The 26,778-nt window shown below is 36.6% G+C and overlaps 1 protein-coding gene and 1 long non-coding RNA gene across 7 annotated transcripts in view; one reads left to right on the top strand and one right to left on the bottom strand.

Annotated features, from left to right (window-relative positions):
- Positions 1-311: 311 nt before the first annotated feature.
- CUL4A (cullin 4A) overlaps positions 312-26,778 on the bottom strand; it is a 38,140-nt gene continuing 11,673 nt past the window's right edge. For 3 of the 5 annotated variants that reach the window (XM_065059198.1, XM_065059187.1, XM_065059206.1), the window contains exons 6-20: positions 25,900-26,062; positions 23,297-23,386; positions 21,865-21,947; positions 18,676-18,743; positions 16,597-16,715; positions 13,883-14,075; positions 12,428-12,532; positions 9,968-10,078; positions 9,556-9,641; positions 8,438-8,545; positions 6,761-6,874; positions 5,478-5,583; positions 3,183-3,355; positions 2,196-2,348; positions 312-1,908 (exon numbers count right to left, since the gene is read on the bottom strand). In XM_065059198.1, coding sequence (XP_064915270.1) covers positions 1,813-1,908; positions 2,196-2,348; positions 3,183-3,355; positions 5,478-5,583; positions 6,761-6,874; positions 8,438-8,545; positions 9,556-9,641; positions 9,968-10,078; positions 12,428-12,532; positions 13,883-14,075; positions 16,597-16,715; positions 18,676-18,743; positions 21,865-21,947; positions 23,297-23,386; positions 25,900-26,062 — 1,768 coding nt within the window. In that variant the 3' untranslated portion in view covers positions 312-1,812. Of the gene's footprint in view, positions 1,909-2,195; positions 2,349-3,182; positions 3,356-5,477; positions 5,584-6,755; positions 6,875-8,437; positions 8,546-9,555; positions 9,642-9,967; positions 10,079-12,427; positions 12,533-13,882; positions 14,090-16,596; positions 16,716-18,675; positions 18,744-21,864; positions 21,948-23,296; positions 23,387-25,899; positions 26,063-26,778 lie in introns of those variants that run through there. The other 2 variants (XR_010471745.1, XR_010471746.1) reach the window with 2 other exon arrangements.
- On the top strand, positions 3,323-16,602 carry LOC135579178 (uncharacterized). 2 transcript variants are annotated; one of them, XR_010471771.1, is made up of 4 exons: positions 3,323-3,522; positions 6,735-7,736; positions 10,257-10,432; positions 15,573-16,602. It is a non-coding gene; the product is annotated as an uncharacterized LOC135579178 (long non-coding RNA). The 2 variants fall into 2 exon arrangements; XR_010471772.1 differs by lacking the exon at positions 15,573-16,602 and having other exon boundaries at positions 10,257-11,208.

Genomic DNA, 26,778 nt, shown 5'->3' with positions numbered 1-26,778 from the left:
CCACTGCTTTAAATAGATTGTTTAAAACCATTGAACCAGGCAGTCAGGGTTCAGAAAGGGGAGGCAGTAACATTCACCGCTTGATGTCAATTACTGTGCACTGCTGCCAGCTTTCTGTGTGGATAAAGCCTCTGGCCATTACACTTCTGTGAGGCGCATACTCCTTTTTGTTTTAAAAGTCCAGTAAGATGGATGTGATGAGTTTCCATATGCATAGACAGTTAACTACTCAGTGAATGGTATAATTAACAAGAACAAACCACACAAATAAATGGAAGTGCCCCATTGTCACAAAGGCTAAGAAATTAATATTTAATATGCATCAAAGATTTTATTTGCATTAACTGAAGATTCAAATATTAAAATAAGTCTACATTAAATTACAATATTAAATATATTTTAAATACAATAAACTAAATGTGTTTAGTTTGTAAACACAAAGGGAACAAAAATAATTCAGAAGAATGCAATACAATTAATGACACCAGATGACAGAACAAGGACTTTAATCTGTAAATCCACAAGATGTCAGCTCTTAGCAATGTTTACTTTAAGAAGAGGTGGTGGCTTTTTAATTGATGCACAAACCCCATGTTACATAAACTTGGGTATCTCTCAAGAAAATATTGCTCAGTTAAATTCTCATTTATGCCATGATCAAAACTCCTTTGGTAGCTCTTTTTCAGAATGAATCACACAACTATGCAAATCCAGAAAGTAAACAGAGTCTTGTAAGTGTTAGAACAAAGGATGTCTTCCTTATAGTCACAATTATCTAGCAGATCTACAGTGTCTTTCATTCTTTAATTCAAATCAACTTGCATATATACAATATGTAACAAAGTACTCACAAAATCCTCAGTCTTTCAAGACAAAAAACTATGCTTTCACAATATCAAGATCATAAAAGTCATCTTTAAGAAAAGATTTTGTTTTTTAAAGTGGAGCACGCTGTACAGTAGTTTCCCTGTGTTATTTTCAAGGCAAAACTAAATGTTACTGCAATTACATGAACACCAGTTGCCCTAAAATGAGGTAGGGCCTCTTTGACTCAGATCTAGCCTTTGCCACCCATACCAGCAGAAGTAGTAATAAAATAATAATCCATAGCTTAGCTAAATAGCCCAACAACTCACTACACACATGAACACAGTTGTCCTCTTGGCACTTCAAGGATCTCACTTCAAAACCTGATTTATCCAAACCAGAATGAAGCTTAAAATTATTTGAAAGAAAATCAATTGAACACGAGTTTAAGGGTTTTCATGGTGCATAATTTCAAAAATTCAGTGTATTTCAACAACACTGCTTGTACATAAGTGTTCATCAATCAAGGGTGTATTAAAAGTTACCCGAGTCGTCACTGTAGCTAAAGAATGCAGCATATAGGGTCTTTATGGATGCAGTTAAGAACAGAGAAATGAAGAAACGAGACTTGCATCCAACACAGAAGTATTTCTCACACAGGTGATTTTACTTTTCCATCCAACTTCAATGACATTGTTAAACAAAACTGTAAAACTAAATTTTGAAGAACCCAAATGAAAAAAAAAAAGAGTAACTAAAAGAAATAAAAACATGACATTGAAAATTAGTAAGGAGTCTTGACAATGATGATAATTAACGTGTCATTTTGCTTCTCTTCCACAGCAGTGCATGCAGCTGGTTGAATAATATACTACATCAACCTGAAATCTGCGAACAGGAAAGTCTGGAACAGCATAGGTATTTGGTTTCCTGAAGATACTTGTGAATGATTTTGGTTTTTATTTTTTTGGATTTTTTTATTTAAATAAAAGTATTTCTCCTCCATTAAGCAACATAGTGGTACTGATTGGGGTTGTCTTTGTCTCTCTCCATATAGTCTCTGTCAATGAGAGATTCGATCCTCTTTTTCAAGTCTCCAGGCTAGAAGAATAGATGAGATTAGTATAACAGTAATATAAATGCAAATATATTTTATGTAAAAAAAAAAAAAAGAGTGCTAACAGCTACATAAGAAAATGTGCCGAAATAAATATCTAAATAGAATTTCCTACTGATACTCTGGCTTATTTCTCTTCACACACTCATTTTAATACCTTAATATTTGGATTTGATTGAGACATATTTTACATTTCTTACTTTTACAGGCAAGCTCAATGGAAAAATATATTACATATTTTTAGGATGGTTGGAGAAACAAAATCAGTTACCTTTACGGGAAATTTCAGTTGATTATACAATTCAGAAACAAGGAGATTATGACCAAGAGTCTTTCTCATCTTCATTATTCGCACAATAGCAGCATCAATCTGATATTGCCTGTCTTGAAATACTCTTTCAGTTGTGCTGACCTGTTCCTCAACCTAAAGAACAATACAACACCACAAATCACATCACCTTTTATTGGTATTTTTCAATCAATCACATTTCTATAGTTAAATGAAATGAAACTTGTGTATTCTTATTCATCTTTGAGACAGGCACATGCAGTACTGCACGCTAAGAACTAACTGGATGAAGCAAGCCACAGATAAAATTAAGGATAATGTAAAAAGAAAAAAAGTAATCTTATTTTAAATCTATTTGATTAAAGTGGATCTTAAAAACTCACTTCAGATTTTTGAGAGAACACATAATAGTTTGACAGCCCAAATACAGTAGTCTTTTGTGTCAAACTGATCAACTCCAATTTGACTTTTAGGGATTTCAATATGCAAAGGCAAAAGGGAAACACCTCAGTGCTAATGAGAGCACATCACCTTGTGTCAGGAATTTGAATTCAAGTACAACAAAGACATCCACTGCAAAAATAGGGAGAACCTTGACTTTTAATAAGTCTCTTAACCACTAAATTAGGAAGTGAAGTGGTGATATTTGATTAATGAGTTCAGTACAGTACCAGAACTTCAGCCATACCACAAAAACTAAGATGGACTGAAACATCTACAAGATCTTACCAGTTTTAGGCATCTAAATTTGCAAGCACGGTAAGGAACATAAGCTGTTCCATTTTCAGTGAGTTTTAAAATCTTTAATGCCTCTGTGAGTCATCCTGACTACCAAAACCGTTAAATATCTGCTTCCTTTCTCCATATGCAAAAGGTGGAGGTGGTAGGAGATGCAGAGATTGTGTATCTCCCTGTGAGAACCGTGGATAAATAGTTAACATAGAGAGAATCAATGCAAAAAATACATACTGTTTCCTTCATTTGAATTTGGTTGATCTTTATTCTAAACAATTTGTGCTTGAAATCACCATTAAAGATGAATTTATCTCCATCTTCTACATCCTTGCCCTTTGGATTTTTAATCAATACTCGTGCTTTTCCACAAGCTAAAGACTGCAAGGTTCTTCTTAATTCACTGTCCTCTGTGAAGAAGTTCAAAGGATGGGAGAAAGCAGAACAAAACATCAGCATGAAGAGCGTTATGTGATTCATCTAGAAATACAACTGAAAAGTCACTGGCTTTCTTGCAGCTAAGTTCCAATTAGGTAACAACTTACAGCCTTGGAGCTTGGTCTCACGTCTTTCACAGGTAAGTGCTGAGAGCATGCAGAGAATTACACATGTCAGGAACACAGACTCAGGCTCATCTCAGTGAGCTTTCTATCCATAAGTAGTTTCAGAAAAGATTTCACATTAACGTGAGCCTGGTTTTATTACTTTAGTTTTGTTTGGTAGTAACAGGACTTTAGAAGAAAAAAAGTATCAGTTGATGACAAGAAACTCAAGCCACCCATTTTAGGATTTCATCACTATTTTTAACACACGCCAGATAATATATTATAAAATAAAAAACCAGAAGAGAAGTCTAAATTGATAAGAAGATGCTTTGTGACAAGGCAGAGCTGACAGCTATTACAGTCACAAACTTCCCTCACAACAGGAAAGTAGTAGAAACAAGTGGGTGAGGAAAATTTTATCTACTATGATTTAAAGCTAAAAGCATTTGGATGAGTAGATAAAATGAAGTCTAAAACATTCTAATAATGATGTTGTGAAGTCTTGTATCAAGATTTTGCATTACAACAGCCTCTGCAGTCTGTGAAGGAAAGTATTCTACAATATAAAATTATCACCAAATGCGTTGGATCTCCTGAACAGAGTTTTAGGCTAAAAATTGAAAGAAAGGTTTTGCGATCTAGTGCTGAAGTACAGTGTAGCTAAGATTAACACTCTTCCTATTTTTAAAATACTTTAACTTTCACACAGAGTGATCTCTTCCTATTTTTTTAAACTTCCATCTGTTTTATGATTACAAAAAAACCCTTTAAACCACATTGACTAAACAGACATTTATTATGTTTAATACTTTTTGGGCATTTCACCCCCAGTAAATGCAGATTGTTGAGTTTTTTGAGTTTGTTTTGCCCAAACAAAGGATGATGTTCACAACTCTTGGTATACTTTGGAGCTCTGCTTCTGCCCTGCATGCTAAGCCACAGGTCACAGTGTGCCAAAGGGAAGGAATCTGCAATTACCTATCAACCACTGAAATAAATGCAAAACCTACAACTCCTAGAGGCTTTATTGGTAATGAGTAAGGCAGGTAAAACCATGCAGTATATTTGGACGACACATCTCAAAGAAGCACAGTTACTAAAGAGAAGGCAACCGTTCTCTCTCTGAGTGACGGTTTATGCATTTTCTAACTGTACCAGGGACAATCTCATCTCTTTAAAGAAACTGTCGGTAATTTATTGTAACAGTGACTGGAAAACACAAGTTCCAACTATGGCCAGTTAATGCAGATGAAGACAGCAATATCCTAAAGGTGCAGAAATCCACGTGATGTTTTGTTTGATTTGTTGCTGGTTGTGGTGTTGAGTTTTTTTGTGTTTTCTTTTGTTGTTGGTGGTTTTTTGTTTGTTTGTTTTTTCTTTGTTTTGCGGTGGGGTTTTGGTGGTAGTTTTTTCAGCAATGTGGTTATCACCCATGAAGTACTGTACTACTTGCCATGAGTGTGACTTTTTGACACCCTACAGGGCACTGCTCTTCTTAACAAACCAGTTCTAATGTAAACAGGGTACTCCTGCAGCAGTAATGGAAAACAGCTGGGCAAGCTCTCTGTACAGCTCCATTGAAAATACTACCTTGAATCACCCCCAAATTACAGCATGCTACAACACCTAATTTTCAAAATATAATAATTGAAACTGTAATAGAATAAAAATAATCTGTATGCACAGCCTTTATCACTGCTTGAATTTTAAGAACTGCAATGCTACATTTTGTAAATCTAAAAGATTGTTAGTAGTACCATGTGCTACACAGCTCTTACTATGGATTTTGTCACGTATCTATTTTATCTACACTAGGAAGCAGCAGCAGTGTGTTTTCCTCATGTCTTTTGGTGTCTGTATGCTATCGGCTCATAAAGTTTGTCCTAAAGATCATGGCAAATTTCTTAAAGTTAGGCCATAACATACGGAATCATAATTGGCAATCACTCAGTGAATAAATTTAAGAATCAAAAAGTATTCTTCCTACCTACACCAGTGGCCATTTTAATTTCTTCAAAACTGAATTCATCTCCTTCGTTAAACATAAGCAAAACTAATGTCTGAAAGAGCGATACTTGAAATTCTTTCTTTCCCTAAAAAAGAAATATCAAATAATTAGAAGTAATATTCAGATAATTTTCTGTTCTCTCTCCCAAATCTGACAAGTTACAGAAGCTATACACTCTTTTTTCTATATCTAGAAGATGTGCATTTTTGAATGACTAGCACACAAAAGAATCTGCCTGAATGCAGTACTGAGGAAAGAGGGTATTTTAAAAACCTGTTCTTTTGCTCCTCTAACAGTAGCAATACAGCACACGGTAGAAGCTCATTAGAATGGCCTTATATTTACTTCACATAATTTACTTCATTTTAATCACAATATATGAAATTCTGGCTTTGCCACCATCGAGAGCAAAAGTCTTCATATTACACCCAAGTTTCATTTTATAGAGATGAGCAAAGTAATGCAAAAGAAATCTCGGCATTGGATCAAATATGAAAAAAACCAAAAGATAATTTGGTTTACTATGATACAGAGTGACAGCATTATCAGCAGCACAACGTCTGTGCAAACAGGCAATGAAAAAGGACATAAATCAAACCCTTCAGACAGACATAAATGCTTCTGTCAATCGACAACTACAAACCTATCCTACTGTTACATACTGTCTAAACCTCTAAGCTTCATTTTCACAATGAGTTAGTAAAGGAATTCAAGTATTTTTGTCTTTGCCGTGGCTCAATTAAGCTGCAGTATTAGCAAGGCAAGACATTCCATGTGACAAAACCACATTAAGAAACAATGTGGTTATTTAAGACTTAAATAATTCAACAAGCATTTAAATTTTAACCACAGTCATTACATCACTCACGCCCTTCAATCCCTTTTTGTATCAGTGAAGCATCCTACAAGTGTCACTAGTATTTCTATGATCAAAACAATTCCATATTAAAATAAAAATATGCTGCTTTTTTTTAATCACCTTCCTGCTTTATTACAACCTTCTTTATTTGAATGAGCAACAACTCCTATCAAACAAATACAAGCGTTAACAAGAGATATCACATCATTCTCTTCCATTAGCTAGGTAGTATTTCACTTTAACTATAAAAGCCTATGTTCTATATAAAGTAACAGTATGGAATTGCGACTGTTCCTCCAGAAAAGTGTTACTACCTTTATAAAAAATACAATACGTGACTGGACTCCAAATTATTGGCTTAAATTTTATCCCAACAGGCTAAGCATTAAACAAGCAAACTTACTTCCTTAAATTCCGCCTTCAGGACAGCATGCCCTAGAGTGGTCTGCCACTGAAGCTTTCGACCACTGTGTTTTCCCAGGTAAAAGGTTTTAAATACCTCTTGAAGCTTTATCATCTGTAAAGCAAAGAGACAGAAAAATTTGTTTATGTTAGACCAGTGCAGTGGTGCCAGTTGATTCCACACATGTAATTCACAGAACTCAGAATCACAGAATGTCAGGGATTGGAAGGGACCTTGAAAGATCATCTAGTCCAATCCCCCTGCCGGAGCAGGAACACCTAGATGAGGTTACTAATCTTTTTAGTTCTCCTCAACAATGTTTCATAGCAAGTGTTTTCATGTGAAAAACTAAATACAAAGAGCAAAATTCTGCTCTCAAGTGCATGCATGCTATTATGCACAAATCAAAGTCTCAATTCAAAAAATAGCTTTTGATTTCCCTTTTTTGGTTGTTGTTTTTTGTTTGTTTCTTGTAAATAAAAGTAAAATAACCTCCCAGTAAAGGGTTTTAAACCTCAAAAATACATACCAGTTTTGTCCTGAACTTTGAATCTGACCAGGGAACCACAGGACAAAAAGCACACATCTTAGATCTATACACTATTACCATCTACTCCCAAGCTCTTCCTTTAGTTTGTCCTATACATATTCTAGTCTGATTTCAGTACTATATACCCTCATATATTTCAAGTAAGGGGATTTTACCCCTCCATTTTCATGATGTTTTGCTTAGGTTGGATCCTTCTGAAGTAGCCTACTGAGGAAATGATGCCAGAGAAGCAAAAGCAAAAAAACTTCCACAGCTTCTGAACCAAAGGGGAACATTGCTACCACCTCTGGCCTCTGCAGTGCTTCCCACATTTCAGATGTAGCCAAGTATTGCAGGAAATAGGACTGCAAATACATATTTCAACATCAGTCACTACTGGTAGGAACTTTGGAAAAATCTCTCAACTTGGAAGCAATCCATTTTCAGGTAAATGCCATTTAAATGCAGGGGCTAGTTTTGTGAGACACATTGCAAGGAACAGAGGAAGGATCATAGAATAGTTTGGGTTGGAAGGGACCTTCAAAGGTCATCTAGTCCAACCCCCTGCAATGAGCAGGGACATCTGCAACTAGATCAGGTTGCTCAGAGCCCCGTCCAGCCTGGCCTGGAATGTCTCCAGGGATGGGACATCTACCACCTCTCTGGGCAACCTGGACCAGTGTTTCACCACCCTCACTGAAAAAAAAAATGTGCAGTAACACAACTATTGGCTAGATCAAAATGTCTAACTGATGTAGTTAAATTAAATTAATTAAATTAAGGCGAACTGTCCAGTTTTAAGTGATTGACTGCAATGTTAAGTAGGACACTGATTTGATTTTAATACTAATTTGTTATTATTGTTATTATTGTTATTATTATTATTGTTATTATTGTTATTATTATTATTGTTATTATTGTTATTATTATTATTGTTAAAAAAGGTAAAGAACATACTAAGTGAAACAATCATCTGAAAAACAAAAGTGGATTTTATCCACTACATTTTATTTTTTGCAATTTTGGAATCTTTAAACCCCTTAAATATCTAGCAGAAAAACATTACATCAAGGGCATTAATTCACCCTATATGATAGTGATTATGATTCCAATCCATAAGGTGCTTTTTGAAGAATTCAAACACTAACCTCTGAATTTAAGTGGACTTCCATAGGTGTATAAGTTGGCCAATATCCCATAGTTAATATATTTACTGTCAGGTCTATATTTCCTGGATCGCTTTGGTTCTGCATATACTACAACACAAGAGACAAACATCATTTAGGTATCCTGCCTGCATGCTAAATCAGAAAATACATATATTTAAGTTAAAAATTTATAATTAGGATAATAAAGAAAAATTTCTACAGGCCACATCCTTGGTTAGACATGCTCTACCAGGATTTTTGAATGACTATTTAATGCCCCTCTCCCCAATTTCAAATCACAGCGAGAGTTTGGAAGTAGCACAATGTGCCTCGAAGTATCCTAGACCACCGCATTTACAGGATATTAAGGTCAAAGAACTTAAATCACATGCAAATAAAGCAAAAGAAATGCTTTTGATCAGAAGCCAGGGCGAGAACTGTAAGACCAAAAGGATCCCCTGGGACTTCCAGATGTCTGCTAGACAATACATTTTCATAAAACTTAAGCAGAGCATCAGTCAAGCCAGGCTGCAAAGTCTGTGACAGAAAAGTCACTAGAGTACTTTATTACAGGAGCAAGTGTCCTGGGGCAGATCTCTACCCCAGTATCGCCATAAATAATGCCCCAAAACAGGTACCCAGTGAGAAGGGCAACAACAGGGGGAGCATATACAGTATTTCCTCCAAGCATTCCCTTCATCACCGGCAGTGTGGAAGCCTTGGGGCTGAGACATACATGGCTTCTGTGCACTTGGCAACCTCCAGGGAGTGTCTCTGGTGTGGGTCATTCACAGAGCATTCAACAGAGCAGCAACAGTTTACAGAATGAAGGGATATGGACTTTGAAGTATGTTAGACAACTAAATCACTACATGTTATTTAGACTGTAATTTACTTAAAAAGGAAAGAAATCAAACTGTAAAGTAAGTCTCTCTCTGAATAGATATATGGTAAATAAATTATGTTCTATAAATAGAACTATAAATAGACTCTTGTTACTATGACCAGGGCCTGCTCAAAAGCTGTTTAATTTTATTCTAGCTTAATCCAAGGTATAACACCACTAAGTGCTTCCCCATCACTATTGAAAGTTTAGCACAAACACAAGCCAGAAGTACCTGCTTAAACTGAACCATGACATCTTTTGACAGTTCCATGTCCTTGAACATGCCCTCCAGTTTGCTGGTAAAAGCGGCGCCACATTCTGTCACACAAATTAAAGCAAAGATCCCACAATTACAGAACAAGCAATAAAGGTTTAACCCGAGACAGCCGAGTCAGATTTGCCAGGGCTCAGAGCACCCACAACAAGGAACATGTTTTGAGGATTTTGCTCCTCTGTGGGTACATTAAAGAAACCAGTCATGTATCTCAGAGGTCAGCCCAATAGTTCTCACTGAGCACAAAGAAAATTGTGATATGCTCAGCTGTTACTTAAAATCTGGCTTGTCACTTCTTAAAGCATGAGAAAATAAAGATCCCAAATTACACGTCAAAAAGTAATAATTCAACACATCTGAAGACACCTACCATGTTTAAGCTTCGACAACATGGACTTCTCAGCATCTACTGATGCGCTTTTCCCAACCAGGAGTCTTTTGGCCAAGTCTTTCTTATAAAATGCCTCAAACACATCTTTACCTGTATGGAAATTGAGACAAAAATAAAATACAACTGAAATCATACATTCTATTTTGCATCACTGCACTTCAGGTTTGTGACAGAAGCCTTTCTTGAAAAATATGTAGACAGGTTGTTCATTTAATATTTTATTAATGTATCTTGAAAACTTTTTATTTATTTTTTTTTCCTCCCCCAGGATCATGGGCTGCCTTGTATTTCCCGTTGGAACAGCTGCAAATCATATGAAATCGTTCTGGGATCCAGAAGAACATTTTCCCTCTGGTGGTCTGATTTATTAAAATTTAAGAAAAAAAGGAGAAAAAAAGAAAAAGAGTTCCTATATATTAAAGAAAAAATCTTCAAAAGCCTAAGGTAAAAAAAAAAAAAGTCACAAGTCTTCTTACTTGGTTTGCCAATAGCCTTTTGAAATAAATAGGTCAGACAGGCACCCACAGAATTTCACGCCTTAAACCACAACTTCCACAAATCTTTTCTACTGATAGTGCAAAGACACCAGCAAGTTGTTTCACTTTTAAGAGGAAGAAATTCAGTGTAACTCAAGGCACTATTTGTGCTGCTACAGTAGCCCCTCCTAATTCCTTGCAAACACCTTCCAATGCAGCGATTCCTCTGAGACTCTTCCTTCTTGTTAGGGAGTAGGTTACCCCAGCTTATTAAATTACTGAGTATACTGCTTCTTATAGAACTTGGTTAGAAACTGCTTATATAGAATTCACCTCGCATAAGTTAAGTTTGCTTAGCATAACTTCTGCAAGCTTTGAACTTCCTGCTTTGTTAAGTAAAAAAGGCTTCAGTGTCTTCGAGCTTAAAGATAAGGGGAGCCATGTCCCTGGAGATAAGTAAAGGAACAGAACGGTGCCCAACAGAAGAATGTTTTGGCAGTTACCAAGAATTTATATTTTCCAGCTGCAGGTGCAAAATAGCAACTGAAGGTCAGAGCTTTAACTGACAGCCTGCCTAATGAAAGTGTAGAGATTCAATGAAGGGGAGATCCCAGACTCTCATTTTGCAATTGGCCTGGAATGATGTCTGGGGGATGGGGACTTGGGCTATGGGGGTATAATTGCCCAAGTGTTTTTCTGCTGAGGATCCCTCTTCAGGAGGCACTCAGCTTGATTTGCTCTATGTTGTACCTTGCAAATCAATTATTTTAGAAGAATTTCTGGAATCCACACCTGTGTTTCTGCTATGGGAAAGCTACAGTGAATAAACTTCCTTCACACTTCTCCATCCTGCCCTCTGGTAAAGTGTTGTTTTATGAAACAGCATCAAGATGCTATCAAAAAGTCAAATGCCCAGAAACTAACCACTAATTATCATCTGCTCTTGAAAAGGACTTTTATGCACTAGATAGCTCAAAATAAACTTCAACTCTTAGCTCAGTACTACAAAAATATTAAGAGAAAAGAAGTTGGTTGAAGTTTGAGATTTAACAGAGATAAATCTCTTAGGCTGACAAATTGCCAGTGATAATGTTTTCATTCACCATGTCCATCCACTAGCCTTTGCATTTGACAAAAATCATGATGCAAACGATACTGCCTTGTGACTGATTTCTTGCCTGCTTTCCCATTATATTGTACTTGTTTTTGATTTTATAAGAAAAGAACCCACAGCTCTCAGGACAAACAGAAATCAATACAGAATTGGTAGTTTCTGCCTATTCCACCGCAGCCCAACACACACATCCCACTTCCCTCAAAACATGGACTGTGCATCTCTATTGGACACAACCACATTTTTTTTTCTAATATCCAACCTAGCAAAAAAAAAAAAGTCTCCTACCACATTCAAAGGTTTTGCTCAGATAAGGACATACATTAGGGAAGTGCATTTCAAAAGCAGTAAAACACAGCAATAGCATTTTCTCCCATCATTCTGAGTCCTCCTCTGTGTTCATTCTCAGGCATGATGAGAACAGACAACTCATTAGTTGCTGGGTTTTCATGTACTTTGGACCCACCACCATCAGGCAGGCCAGGAAGAGAAAATCTGTACTAACCTTTCTGAGACATTAGAGAGGAGAGGTTTTGGTAACAGATATGGCTAATTTATGTGGAAAAAAGAAGAAAAAAAAAACCAAACAAATTTCCACCAACAGTTCTAATTCTCAAGTCTCTACTCACAGACTGTGAAAAGTCTGGAACTTGCCAATTTCCACAGGACAAGTTCGTCCTCCCTGGTGTATTTATCGTGCTCCTTTAGACGTAAGACAACCTGAACTTAAGACCACGTTTAGCAGAAACTCACGCTAAAAAAACATCTCTTACATTCAGAGGAATACAGTTCTGCTAGTAGCAAGGAAAACATGTTAAATTGCATCAGCTGCCAACAGATATTTCTTACCATGAATAAACCTAAATATGATCATGATTTTGTCAAGGATTCTTTCCAGCTCTTCATCTGTTGCTTCTTTATTACCAGCTCTTAACTTGGAATCCACATATTTCGCTACAAATAAATAAAACAGTTTAATAGCTTAAAAAAATTTTCTGAAATCATCAACTTAAATGCCCCCCACTTGAAATATTACTATATATTAAAATATAGGATAAGTGCTAATTTTTCTATGTTCTGTTTCCCACCCCTGTGTTCAGTGGAATGACAGAGCCCTATTGCACTACTGTCATAAAGGAAAAGTATCACAAGAAGGAACCATCCAAGAAAAAAAAAAGAGAACACAGTAAAACCATTCAAATTAATGCATTCAAATTAATGCATTCAAAGTTCCCACAATTTATGTTATAGCCACAGCAAGCACATTAATTGTTGAAAGACAATGTTTTGGAAGTGTACAATGCACATGGATGTATTTTATGAGAAACAGAAACAGAACAACACAGAGGACTATATTTTGTAGACCTTTACCACATCTGTCATGCTCCTTGGTAGGAACACACCAAAATTTAAACAGAAGCAAGTTAGTAGCTTCAGAATGCCAGAAGGTTAAGCCATGAGTTTAGCTAAGTATTTATTAAGCCACATTAGTATCCCTATACAACCTTCTGCACAAGAAGGAAACCTTTGCAGAAGCTGAAACACCACAATTCAGAAACGAAAGCAGCCCGTGTCATGGCTTTAACCGGTATCACTAGGTTGTGAAATTTCTCTCTACATAAAGCTGGTTTTGGAGGGAAGCTACAAAATAAATAGAATAAAGGCAAAAGAACATACAGAAGAAAAACAGCCAACCAAGGAGCGAGATCCTCTCCCAGTGTAAAACGCCACAGCTCTAGTTTCGCTGCAGGCAAAACAGTCAGAACAGGGATAAACCCCATAGTAGTACTTTTAAGATGGTTTTATTATTTTTCTCCTTAATGAGCACTAGTTTCCTTTTCAAGGTAACAAGATTTTTTTTTTTCCTCTATTAAACTTCTTGTATCTGAAGGCTTTAAAATTGTTCTCCCAACTTCAGCCTTCAAGTCAGACAGATGTGCTGTACTTTGTCCTCTCTGACAATGAACTCCTCTACTACCACAATTAAAACCAACCCCCTTGCTTTTTGCCACAGCTACTCTTCCCCCCTAACCTCTTGCCCCACTCGCAGCATCAGCAGGACGCTGTGGGAGCAGCTGTTAGCGCCAGGCAGCACGCAGGCAGCGGGGCAGGGAGGGCAGAGGCTGGCATGCTCCGGCAGGACACTGCGAACAGCACACCCCAAGCTTTTCGGACCCGACACGCTCCCAGGTTCTTTTTTGCCTCCTATAGCGGAATGCGTACTGCACTAGCACACTCAGCAGCGTTATCTTATCATGCTTTCTATAGATTTTTGAAATATTTTACAGAAAAATATTTGTGTACCTATCAATTCTGCAGGCTTATTTGGTCTCTTGTTGATAAATGTTTCAAAGGACTCCTTCATCAAGTTTATAAATTTTTCATTTTTCTGAAAGCACACTTCTATGATATGGTCCACTTTATCCTTAAAATCTAGTAGCTCTTGCACCATATCCTTGTCCTTTTCAGGATTAACCACTATTGTTGTCCCAAAGTTCTGTAAAACAAACACTTTTGATAATAAAATACTTTTGAGCGCTACCTATCTCCCCCAACAGACACATTCACCCTTATAAAATTTATCATTAGAAAGAATAATCGTTTTTACAGAGCTACTTATGTGAATTCAAGTTTTCAAAAAATGAGATGCACTGAAATTTAAAATAAAAACCCAGACACACATTAATGGATTTCAAACAGTAGTGTTTGATTTAAAGATTATATGCATTTAAGACAAAAGCTAAAGAAAACAAACACCAAACAAACTACAGTAGGCATGACTGTATGATGTGCAAGTTTACAGTTAGATACAGAACTACATGATTCATGCGAAAGAAATTAAATGGAAACTGCCTCGGAAATGTTAAGCATAATGCAAAACCTTGCACTGCTTTCTTTAAATCCACTAGGGAGCTCCATTGATAAGACACGTGGCAAAAATTCAACAGCTGCCCGTCACTGCATAGTTTCTCTCTCAGCAAGGGCTTAAAAGCAAAAATACCCTAGCTGGCCTGCAGTAAAATAAAACTTTTCCATGGACAAGAAGCAGCCACAGACCTCACTTTCTTTGCTTGTTCCTACATTTATTACCTTAAAGTCAAAAATACAATACCAGTTATCTAGTGAAGTAAAATATCCTGCAAGGGAGGATTTTAACCTACTGAACAATTTACAATGGCTTAGGAACACTGATCAGCAGCCCAGACTGAATGACCAGTTTTCCAAGGTGAGAAAGAGGGAACACCTGCACAGTAAAAGCAGAACAGTATTCAACTGGTGTGTTTTCATAAACTGAAGTATGTTAGCCACAACAACAGTCAAAGACAGATGGGGAAATCCCTTCCAAACCTCAGAATATCCACTTCAATATCTAAATACCCACTGTGACCTTTCAGGAGATCTTTGCCAAGTAACATTTCAGAGTGAAGCAAAGACAAACTCGAGGCTGCTCAAGGCCCTTAGATTCAATATGTATATCACAGAATCAGAGAATGGTTTGGGTTGGAAGGGACCTCTTATCTTACACTTTGCACCATTCTCCCTTCATTAACACAGCATTTGGACACCTCACAGTCTCTATCAGTTACATTCATAAACTGCAGGGCATTCCCCCATTCTACAAATGGCAAACGGAGATACAGAAAACTAAGTGGCACCTGTGAAATCATAAAAAGGTGACTACAGTAGAACACAGATCTTCACCCCAGTGATTTGGCATGCTCACTGTGCTTTTTCTTAGACTGGCTCACAAGATAGAAGTTTAGTTCTAGAAGCCTCACTTTAATGCATCCAGTCATACAAATGTTTGAAAGGAGGAGATTTACTGACACTATAGAAAATGGTTTCTAGCTTTTTGAGTCTGTAAATAATTTCTCAAAAACAAAGCCACAAGGTATGATAAGGCAATTTAAAAACTTGCTGCTATGAAAGGAGAGGTTTTGGTCTTCCTTCCCTTATTTTCCTGCCTGACCTAAACTCTTGCTTCCTTCCTTAGGCCAGCACCAGGACTTTTCTCTGAGCCTCTTCAGCTCACTAAATTGACATAAAACTGACCTTGCCCAGATACTGTGTTAAAACAGATCACAGAAGAGTCTATGGAGTGGCAGGCAGCACAAGGATTATGTCAGGAGTATGATCTGGGAGCAACGAAGAAGGAAGATATTCCTTCTCAGCTACAACAAGCTGTTCAATTGGCCCAGCTGCCTATGGATCCGCGGACTGCATTTGGGGACACTGGAAGACACAACGTCCCACACGCATGGGCTGGGTCCTGGTGCACCATGCAGAACTACAGACATGGGTGTGCAGGAAAGGCACCTCTGAAATGAACTGATGTTGTCCTGAAGGCTGATGAACGCATGGGCAATTCACAACTGAATTACCACATTGGGAATTATCATCTCCAGAGAGAAATTCCCTCTGTGGAGCTTTGCTGCTTTCATCTTGCAAGTGCAAGTTCTCTTGGGCAGTGTACTACATGCATATTGTGCCTAGCAAAACAAACCTGAAGCATCTAAATATGACTTTGATGATGGATTACTTTTAAGAGGAGTATTCTGTTCAAAATAGCTTAAACATCCATCAGCATGGCTGTAGTTTGGTTACACCTAGCACTGCTGGCCTGCAGTAGAATAGCTACATTCTGATGTTCCACTGATTTTGCAGATATGTAGACAGCTGAGTATATTTGTAGCAAGACAACACCTCATACAATCCAGCATATTCTAATCACATGTGCATGTGGCTCTATTTAAAGAGAAAACAAATCAGGATAATTTCTTGTATAACATTCAAACCTATGAGGAAGGCAATTTCCAAGTAGAAATTTAAAACCAAAACTTAGGTGTTGCTGTTTCTCAGCATGTGACTGTTATTGGGGGGAAAGCACTAACATCCCTCCTCGTATTTGCTTAAAACTGAATTTTGACGCATACATCTACATATTATTCTAGGTTTTGATAGAAGAAATCTATGATAACAGCATAATATTTGACATTAATAAGAGATCTTTGAAATACCTTGATGTATTCACTCCAATGTTGCAAAAGGATCTGCTGCCCACCTTTTACCCGGCTGAACAGTTGGTATGTCTGGGTCAAATCTGATATTCTATTTTCATCGAGCAGATTATCAAGTCCTAAAAAAAATGAAATCAGAAGAAAGAGCAAATTTGAATACAGTTGCATAAATATAGTAAGAAATAGATGAGAAAAGTCTCTATGAAATACATCAATATACAAGGCTGTCCAGCATGTTTAAAAAGCATGAACTTTTAAAGACTAAGTTTCTGAAAGCAAGTGATATGTTCAGGCTTAACATGTCCCCTTGTTTAAACTGGCTGAAATGATTAATGGTATCATATTTTAAAACAACTTCAACTGAAGTACTTTGTCAACAAGTTGCTGACTGTAAGCCTTTTACAGAAAGTTTATGAACAGTACTTGATTTGAAGAGTACAGTTTTATCAAGAGATCTAATAGAACTTCTAAAGGATGTCAGAAAATGGTAAGCTAAGTAAAGATACTTTGGCAGATTTTTTTCTGTGGAGTGGGGTGAGCCATCTTTTTAGATTAGGAATGTACTATGAATTGTCTATGCTCATACTTATGGAATAACACAAGACTACAAATTTCTTCCAAGCAACCTGTGCCTTTATCAATTCACTCGACATGAAACTAGGCCTTGGGCTAATGAATGGAGAAGCAAAGCTCAAAGCAAAACATGAAGCATAACTACTATATACACATATTTATATTTGAGAATATGATGAATATAGTCTGAGTGTAATCAGACATACATTGTCTGGTGTTGGTGACGGGTGCTTTAGTAATATTGGAGGGTAGTATCAAAGATTTATGGCAGTTTTTAAAATCCAAAAATCTTGACTCTACACAGGTTGACAACTCACATCATTAGTGTAGCTGGCTCTGTACAACTGTCCTAATTCACAAACATACTTCATTAATTCCAATTTTTAAATGATATTAGATTACAAAGAATGTTCAATCGCTACTGAGTTATCCTATTTTCTACTGTATTTTTCATCTTAAAAATACTGCTGCTGTATATTACAACTACTTACACATTCAGAAAGGCAACCAATGTTCAAGAATTATGTCAGGTAAACTTTTGGGTGATACTTTGAGATGTCCTGAACTTTGACACATGCCTAAACTTTTGAGATATCAGAAGAATGGACATTGCTTAAAAGTATGTAACACAACAGGTTACAAAGTCTTGAATACATTGTTCTTTTGGCATTGAACAGGGAATTCAGAAATGCCCATTCCTTCACATCCAACCATCACTGCTTATTTCTTTAAAGACACAAATACACTAATTGCTTTGTTATAACTTGAATTATAACGTTTAACCTTCCTTCTTCCTCTGACAAAGGAAAAAGATATATAGGACAGTCCTCTGATACAAGGCTACTAGAAACTAGAAGGCAACTAGAAAAATCTCTCCATATTTACATGGATTGTATATACACATTATAAATCAAGAAAAAGTTCAGATTAAAACAAGACCACAAACTTTCTGGTTAAACCTACTGATAAACAAATGTGTCACTGGATAAGTTACTTAAAAATAATACTTGAATTAAAGAGCAAGCACAATTGACACATCTCAACAAAAAAAATAATTATTCCTACCTTCCGTTTATTATAAGCTTAAGAATAGCTAAGATGGAGTGAACAGGCTTATTTTTCTAAATGTATTAAAAACAGTGAAATAACCTGATTATCACATAAAAGAAGCCACAACAGTAACTGCAGCTCTCATTTAGAAGTTGATATAATTCTAGGAAATATGTAGTTCCAAAGGTATAATTCCTAAGCCCACCGCTGCAAGCCAAAGGTGATTTTGGGAGTTTAGCAACCTTTACAAATATGGAATTATATCTTAGATATTTGTTTCCACATACAAAATTTACTTGTCACTGTGGGTGCAACAGTCATTTGGTTGGCTTTCTGTGTCTGTGGAAGTTTTTCCAATGGTCTACATACATCGCCAAATAAAAGCTGTGGAGTTTATGGTTATTGTAGAGTAGAAGAATCTGTTGCTTATCAGAGATTACATTAATTAAAAAATACCTTTTTGCAAAATAGCTGATAAGTGTTCTCCTAGTAGCTGCTTCTCCACACAAGCAATCAGTGGTTTCCTAAATAAAGGCAGAAAAGTATATTAGATGTATTAGAGTATAAGGGGGTTTTGCCTCCTGTCACAATATGTTTGTGAATAACTTACACTGTAATACATCGTAATACAAAAAAAACCCAAAAAAAGTCAACAATTTTCTACTTAAACAGTGGCTACAAATTAGGACCAAAATGTTGCATGTGATATAAGAAAGAAAACAATAAACCACGTATGTAACTAAAAATGAAACTCAAGTTTGAATACTAAAAAGCAAGTTCTTACACAGTAGAAGAGGGAAGCTTAGATACCAAAAATCAATACAAAAATCTTTCTGGAAAAAGTCAAATTGATGCTTTCTTGGAAAGAAACAAAACCACAAAGCAAAACATAAACCTCCAAGAGTTTGAACTCAAAACAATACAACACATGCTGGTTATGTTCAAAACTCTCAACTAATTGTGTTATGCACCTATATAGTTGTCAGTTGAGCTAGAACCACAAGATTCAAATTTGCAAAACATTTTAAATTTGTGGTTGAATCTTCTCTACTTTTTACTATTAATGAAAAAATTTAAGACACTCACTTTAGACAGGACTGAAAAATAATGCCAAGTTTTCCTTTTTATCCTTTATAGAAAGGAAAAATAAATGTCTGAAGTGCAAAAGTATAATTAGTTACAACATTTAAAATTCTACTGCTGCTTACAGTATGACAACGAAAGACCAACTATTTCTTTCTAAATTTTATAAAACCGGTTATCAGACCCTTAATTTATATATTCTAGAACAGAAGTGCTTGATTTCTATCGATGGAAGCCTTTTACACAGCAGCATCCACTTTACATTCCTACCTTTGCTAAAACACAACCTTTCCTGAAACACCATACTAAGGATTTGCCTCACCTTCCATACAATACACAGTTTCAGTCCCTTAATCTCAAAAGGATTAAAATACAATTTGAAAAGGTTCAGAGAAGGGAACAGAGATTGTAAGTATGCAGCAGCAGCTACAAGAGAAACAACTACATGAGTTAGGACTTTTCTTTGTGGGCAAGAAATGACTTAGCAGGGGTACAGTGCACTGGCAGGCAGGGAAAAGGTGGAAGGGAATTGACCACTTCCCCTTCCAATACAAGAACGGGGGTCATCATTGATGGTACTGGGAGCCAGACTGACAACAAAAGGAGGCAATTTATCTTGTGGTGGCTAGTGCACCAGTGGAACACTTTTGTCAAAGGCTGGGACAGATGGAAAAACTGAAGTGAATCCCAGTGAGACAGTGCAAATATTTGAAAGAGATCCAAACAGACAAACCACATCACGTTGAGAAAGCACCCTGAATGGAAAACAGGCAGATACTAGGAGAGTAATGAGGCACCACGTATATTTTTTTTTTCTATTTTTTCCCCTCAGTGGTCATAAGTGAACATGAAATACCAGTTAGACACACACTTGCTTGTAACACATACAACCATTTTTATGGTCACTTCCAAGTTCCCTGACATTTCCAACTACCGCTACCTAGAGCTGCTGACTGTCTCCAACAGAAGGAGAAGTCAAGGTTGTATAAAATACCATCCTTTACCCCAGCAGACCTATTCTGCCTACAGTGGAAGTCAGGACAATTCATCTGCTGGAGACTGAGAGGCAGAGCACTATTTCCTAACAAGCAGACAGGCAGAACGAGTATTTATCTTGACTGCTTGGTGATGAATGTACCTGCTTGGCCTGAAGGTACCTGAAGGTACCTTCTGTATGGCCTGAAAGTCATCAACCTCAGTCACCTACGGACTGCCCAGGGGACATTCTTATTCTGGTCAGCTCTCCAGAAGGAGGCACATACTGATGGGCTGAATAAATCCCTTTAGGGGCTGCAACAACACACTCTCCATGTGTTGCACAAATCTGGTTTAAAGTATTCTGAATGGTGCTTCCCATGAGGGTTTTCTCCTGGAAGTATCATTTCCACCTTACGATCAAACCTGGTAACTAAAGTGAACATCCCTTCTGCTCTTTTCATGCACACTTGGAGAGACAATATGACCCAAGGACAACTCAAGGGCACAAGTTTTAAGAACTGCTGTTTCTTAATGCAAAGAAAGAAAACTAGTGCAAAGCCTTCTGAAAGTAGGTTTCTAAGCTTTTAACTAAGGACACAATTCAAAACAAGAACTTGATGTATATCTAGACCAAAAACATAATATTAACCTATTTTTAAACTTAAACAGTAAATAAATATATACATGCTTTAATTTTGTGCACAGAAATAGTTAATGTGACTGATTTTGCCAGAAAAAGCTAGCCACACTGTAATCAACATTTACAGAAAGAAGATTCAAATTCAAATATGTACCATGACACACAATGCATGTGTGTGAGTATATATTATATATAAAACATGTCTACAGAAAATAAGTGAAAAAGATAATTTTTATTCAATTATCCTTTTAACACTCAATGAAATGCCAATACATCATTCGGAAAACTAAACAATAAAATGTTATGTTCTTTATTTAAAAAGCAACAGCTTACTGCAGGACAAATTAGATACAGATTTATAGCATATCAGTGACTCTGCTGCACTACTTGAATGCACATTCTTACCCCAGCAAAACACACACTATTACTCAACACCTGACTGAAAAAAGGACAAGCTGCCTTGCACAATACATTGACAGCAGCTGCACCAAAGCTGATGTACTCTAAGTTTACATCCTGGACTGCTTATGAGCGATGTTCATGTCCTCCATCCTATGACATAATTTAGCTTTTTTTTTTGCCTAATGACTCTTTCCCTCAAGACATTTGTGGTTAATTTTATCAGCACATCAATAGCTAAAATCAGCTGCTACTTTGATAATGCTAATTTGAGTTCTTATATAATATTTTGTTAACTTTGGTATACACTGATAAATCTTCCAGGGCAACTTTCTCCCCTGTTATTCAAGGTATATTTTGATTTTAGGAAAAACAGTTTTGGTAAAGTCTTAAAAAAAGCAAGCTGTATCACAAGCACTGTCAACAAGGTAATATCTGCAAGATAATGCAGAAAAAAAATCTCCATCTTTCTCCAACCACAAATAATCACACTGTCTTATGAGGGATGCTTGACTTATGCTAAGAATGACAAAATTTGTACTCACTGTGTGCTGTGGTCTAAATATGTTATTACTCTGTCTCCTTCTTCTTCCAACCGTTTATTAACATGGTGAAGATATTCTGGGACCTAGCAAGACAAGATAATGTCAAGTTTAACTACAAAACTATGAAAGGCAGATAATCTTGTTCCATGACAATTATTTTAAACTACAAATTTAAAGAGAATACAAATTGGAAAGGACTATTCCACCAGAATGTTGTTATGTACTACATAACTGACATTTTTATTAATCAGTGCTACTTTATATTAGAAATCTTGTAACTGCACTTGACCGAAAGGCAAAGAAAAACAGAAATATGAGAATTTTTCAGAGAAAGGTAATGTTTTTCAAAACCCTTCTGAACTAAGCTAGACTGGAGCAGATTTTCAGTTGGTGTGAACCATACAGCTATTACTTCAGTGGCAGTTCCTCCAGTGGAATATCTGTTCCTACGGAGCATTAACACATTTAGCAAATATTACAACACAGGTATGAAACTCAGGCTTCAAATTATCAAAACAGTTATGCATATGTCCATACCTGTACATGTATGCACACACGCGCATGCACGTACATATGCATGTAAATGCATATAGGTGGATGCATTATGCACACAGGCATACATATGTACATGTGCACACTGTATAAATTAGGGTGTTACTTCTTTTGTGTTTTCCCACAGTTTTCCACTAGGCATAAAAAAGCAGTAAGACTCTTGGTCTCAAAATCTGTATCAGTGTTTCAGCTCAGGTTCCAGTGGAATGTGAGACAACGAGGTGAACTGAGCAGGATTGGACACAAGGATTCACCTCAGTGCAATGTAAACAGGCTTTGTCAAAATGTCTGTAGTGACTCAGTGTTAAAATAGAATTAATAAAGCTAGTCTTCTATATTTTTAGCCACCACAAAACTCAGCTTTTGATATACCTTTTCAGAGATAACCACATTTGCATGCTGCCCACCACAGAGCGTAATTTTATTTCAAGAGGACAGAAAACAAAAATGTCTTAAGTCTATTCAACTAATAAGGAAAAGGAACAAAACAATTAAATAAATGCAACAACAGAGTAAAAAAGTAAACAGTTTACTTAGGTATTAAGCACATAGCAGTATTATACCAGTGGTTATTTCACAGCTCTTGGGCAAAAATAATACTGGTAGCACACCTTTAAGCTTTGTTTAGAAATGACTTTCTGGTAGTGTGGCTTTAGCTACACAAAATGCCACTGGGTTTCCACCCTTAATTATGCATTTCAAACACCATGGCAATCTGGATACTTGACACAGTACTGCGGTCCTCATCAAAATCTGTGAAGGTGTGCTTGCACTAGGCACCAGTGACTTTTGTTGATCATCAATACATCACGGCACTACCAAAAGTTCTCACTAGCAGATAGAACTAGCAGAAAAGCAGTCATCTTCAGCATGTACCTACCTCTCTTTCTTGCATTAATCTTTGGCCCTCTGCAGCATATAAACAATTTGTCTCTTCCAGAAACCTCTGTTCAAACGATTCCTTGTAAACCTGCTCAAGAAATTAATTTAGTTACTCACATTAAGCTGCCAGTAAGGGTAGCACATTTTAGCTGTCAGGCATAGAGGGCAAGTAAAATCTCAAGAATACACACAGTTACGAGAAGCATCAGAGTAATATTAACATTAACACAGAAGTTCTCTGCCCACTGTTTTTAGAAAGACTGAGACCAGAGCTGACTTCTCAGTGCAAAAATAGCGTGTTTCGGTCATCAGTACTCAAATACTCTAAATTGACGGGCTTCTGTTTAAGGTACACAGACCAAACCCAGCACTCAACACAAGCACAGCAATGACATCCAGTCCACCCGAGCTCAAGACTCCCACTGATATTTCTGCAGAAAAAAAACAATAAGATACTTCCAACTAGTGAGATATTGGCACAAAACAGGTAATTCTCATCAGCAAAATAATAAAATGCTCAGTGGCACATCTTCATATCTGCCTGGTTTATCTCAGTGCCCCAAAAGCCGGAAAAATGAACTGTACCACACAAGGTAAACACTCTTTCTCCAGCAGAGGAACAAGGTGATGTGTTAAAAAGGGCACCAACAGCAATCACAGGCATAAAAGACTTCTGCATAACAATTAGCAGTTTAGTATAGAAAGGACAACTATATAAAATAGTTAAAACAATCTGGAGAAGGTACATAGAGAATAACATGTAAACAGCAGGACAGTTAGTGAAAAGAAAAAAGAAAAATACTTTGATTGTCACAGAAGAATAGAAGGAAATAATCCTTCCAAAAAATATAGCAGTGCTGTAAAACTCATTATTGTATTCTGAACCATTTTTTTTCTTATGTACTTCTAAGAGTTTTCTTTTTTCCCCAATGCAAACTTAAATGTGAAACCTCTGGCTCAACAAGCATCCAGAGCATGATAATTCACTAATTCAGCATCACATGTAGAAATCAAGTCATTTCTTCCACCTTTGTGTTACACTAGCTACGAGTTCAACAGGATCAATACTAAATTTCACTTCTTACCTTCCTTGCCTTCAGGGTAACTGGAAAACCATTAACGTAAGAGTACATGGAACTATTTTCTGCATAAAATATGTGTAAAGCTCTACAATAAGAAAGGGCTATAGAATAGGATTTATGCAAGGAGGAATCAACTTTCAGCAGCTGGTTCTCATTTGCATAATTGCCTAAAAATCAGCAATGAGTAGGAGCTTAATTGTTTTCAAATTAGATATGAGATTTGCTTTATTAATTAATCCTTCTCCAGAAGCTAACCTCTGTTGAAAGAGGGAGAAGGAGAGATCCTGGAGTAAAATTACAGGATTGTAAGCACACGTCTATCTCAATGAAGTGACAGATATTGTAAAGAACCAACCAACCAAACAAACCAGATTAGGTTAGTTTCCCTAGTGAAAAAAGAAAACTACACTTTTGAGCCAAAGCAGAATGCACACCTAAATCCAAATCTGTAAGAAGGATTCAATAAAAGGGAATGTTTCTCTTTAGCAGTGTACACTGCTAAAAAAAAATAATGTTAAAAGGTCAACACCTATAAGAATCTGATCCACTTAGAGAAGGCAAATAACTACAGGGGGAAAAAAAGGCAGGAAAAAAATGCACAAATCACATCCATACCTTCAGGTCATGTGATCTGAAAAATCACTAACAGAAATTTGCCTTCTCTCTTGAACAGAGTAATTCATTTTTGCTGGTACACTAGAGACAGTTATGGATGAGAGTCAGGAGGGTTAACATTTAAGGCAGAAAAGCCGGTAAGCTGCCTGACCAAAAATGACTATTTAATAGTCTTTTATGCAGTCTTCTTCTTCAAACCCTTTTTAAAACCTTAAGCCAGTGTTGTAACACTGTACACTGTACCACTTGGGAACAGAGCAACCTCAACAGTTTGACAGAACAAGAGACAGCTCCTAAGTTTTACTGCACACCCCACAAAGCTGCCGTGTTGACCAGAGAACAACATACGCCAGATACATCTTGTATTCTATTTAGTTACTTAGTATCTATGCTAATAGAAAGTTCCAGTAAGTTACAAATTAACCTTATCTATTTGAAAATGTTGTCCTTAACTTTACATCTCATTCTCCCCTTGGCATCTCTGCTAAGAAATGACCAACGCAAAGATGTTTTTGTGATACAGACCTAGGATCTTGACCCCAAAAAGCCTTTTTACAGTGACAGAGGTGGTCTTTTTTAGTTGCTACATATAACCAGCACTAAGATTAGAAAATCAGTGATCAAGACAGATGAAATATCACACATACTAAAAGACTTGGAAACCTATTATTCAAGAGTCTGTAAGCCACTATGTGAGCTAAGAAAAACAGGGAAAGAGGTCTCTTTCACAAAGAATAAAAGACTGTGCATCGAGTAAAGAAAAGGCAACCTTATCAGTCTAATAGCTAGATTCTGAAGCACATTTACTAGAAGAACAAAATTATTTCAGTACAATACACAAATTAGAAGAGTCCAAATCCTGTTTCTAAATGTAGGTGTTATTAGTGAAGTTTGCTGTACTCACCTGCAGATCAGAGAGCATGCTCAACAAGCTCCGCAGCAAACTTCTGTCCACAGCTTCACCATTCCGTTCTCGTTCGATCAGCAGGAGGATTCCATCAATAGTCTTGTTTTGAACTTGCTTGTCACTAATGACGTGATTTCTAAACAACTCTAGCCCCATATCCCTGTGTGAATATTGAAAATTAATAAATCACACCGTTGATTCTTTCCAAAAATCTGTATGCCAGTTTGAGAAAAATAAATACATGTAAAATATATATAGTAAATATACATTATACAGAAAGATAATGTAATAATGGCATGTATATTCTTTTGGTGCCGTCCACTGAGAAAAGTATAACAAGAAATATCATAATACCAGGCCACATGCTACCTGATGCTTTCACTTCAGCTAAGAACTGTGACCAGCCTGACTGTATTTCACATTATAGACTGTAACATTCTCTGCTTATTAAAAAAACTACTATTATAAAAATAATAAAAGAACCTGAACACAAACCTTAACATAAGGTTCCCTGGATCAGTCAATCAATGTATAATTTATAAGTTTTGTTTAAAAGCATGAATTCTCTGTATATTTAGGACCTTACTATCACCTGTACCATTTTCTTGTTTCGTTCTAAGAGGATGAGGAATGGTGCCTCTATGCCATGAAGAAGCCAATTATTAGACATTGTCTTGGCAAGGAAAACAGAGGAATCTGAGGTAAAACTTGTTATCTCCGATGTTCCTGCATGCATCAGCATTGCAATAAGGGAAATTTTCCCAGTATGATGGAGAAAGACACAAAGTATGAACAGATCCCTTCAATGACACTCAGTAAAAGGAAGCCTAGCTCAAGGAGGTAGAGGACAACTACTGCAGAGGTTGGGAAGAAAGA

Source organism: Columba livia, chromosome 1, assembly GCF_036013475.1.
Source record: "Columba livia isolate bColLiv1 breed racing homer chromosome 1, bColLiv1.pat.W.v2, whole genome shotgun sequence".
Taxonomy (NCBI): Eukaryota; Metazoa; Chordata; class Aves; order Columbiformes; family Columbidae; genus Columba; species Columba livia.
This window is presented reverse-complemented; position numbering and strand designations above follow the sequence as displayed.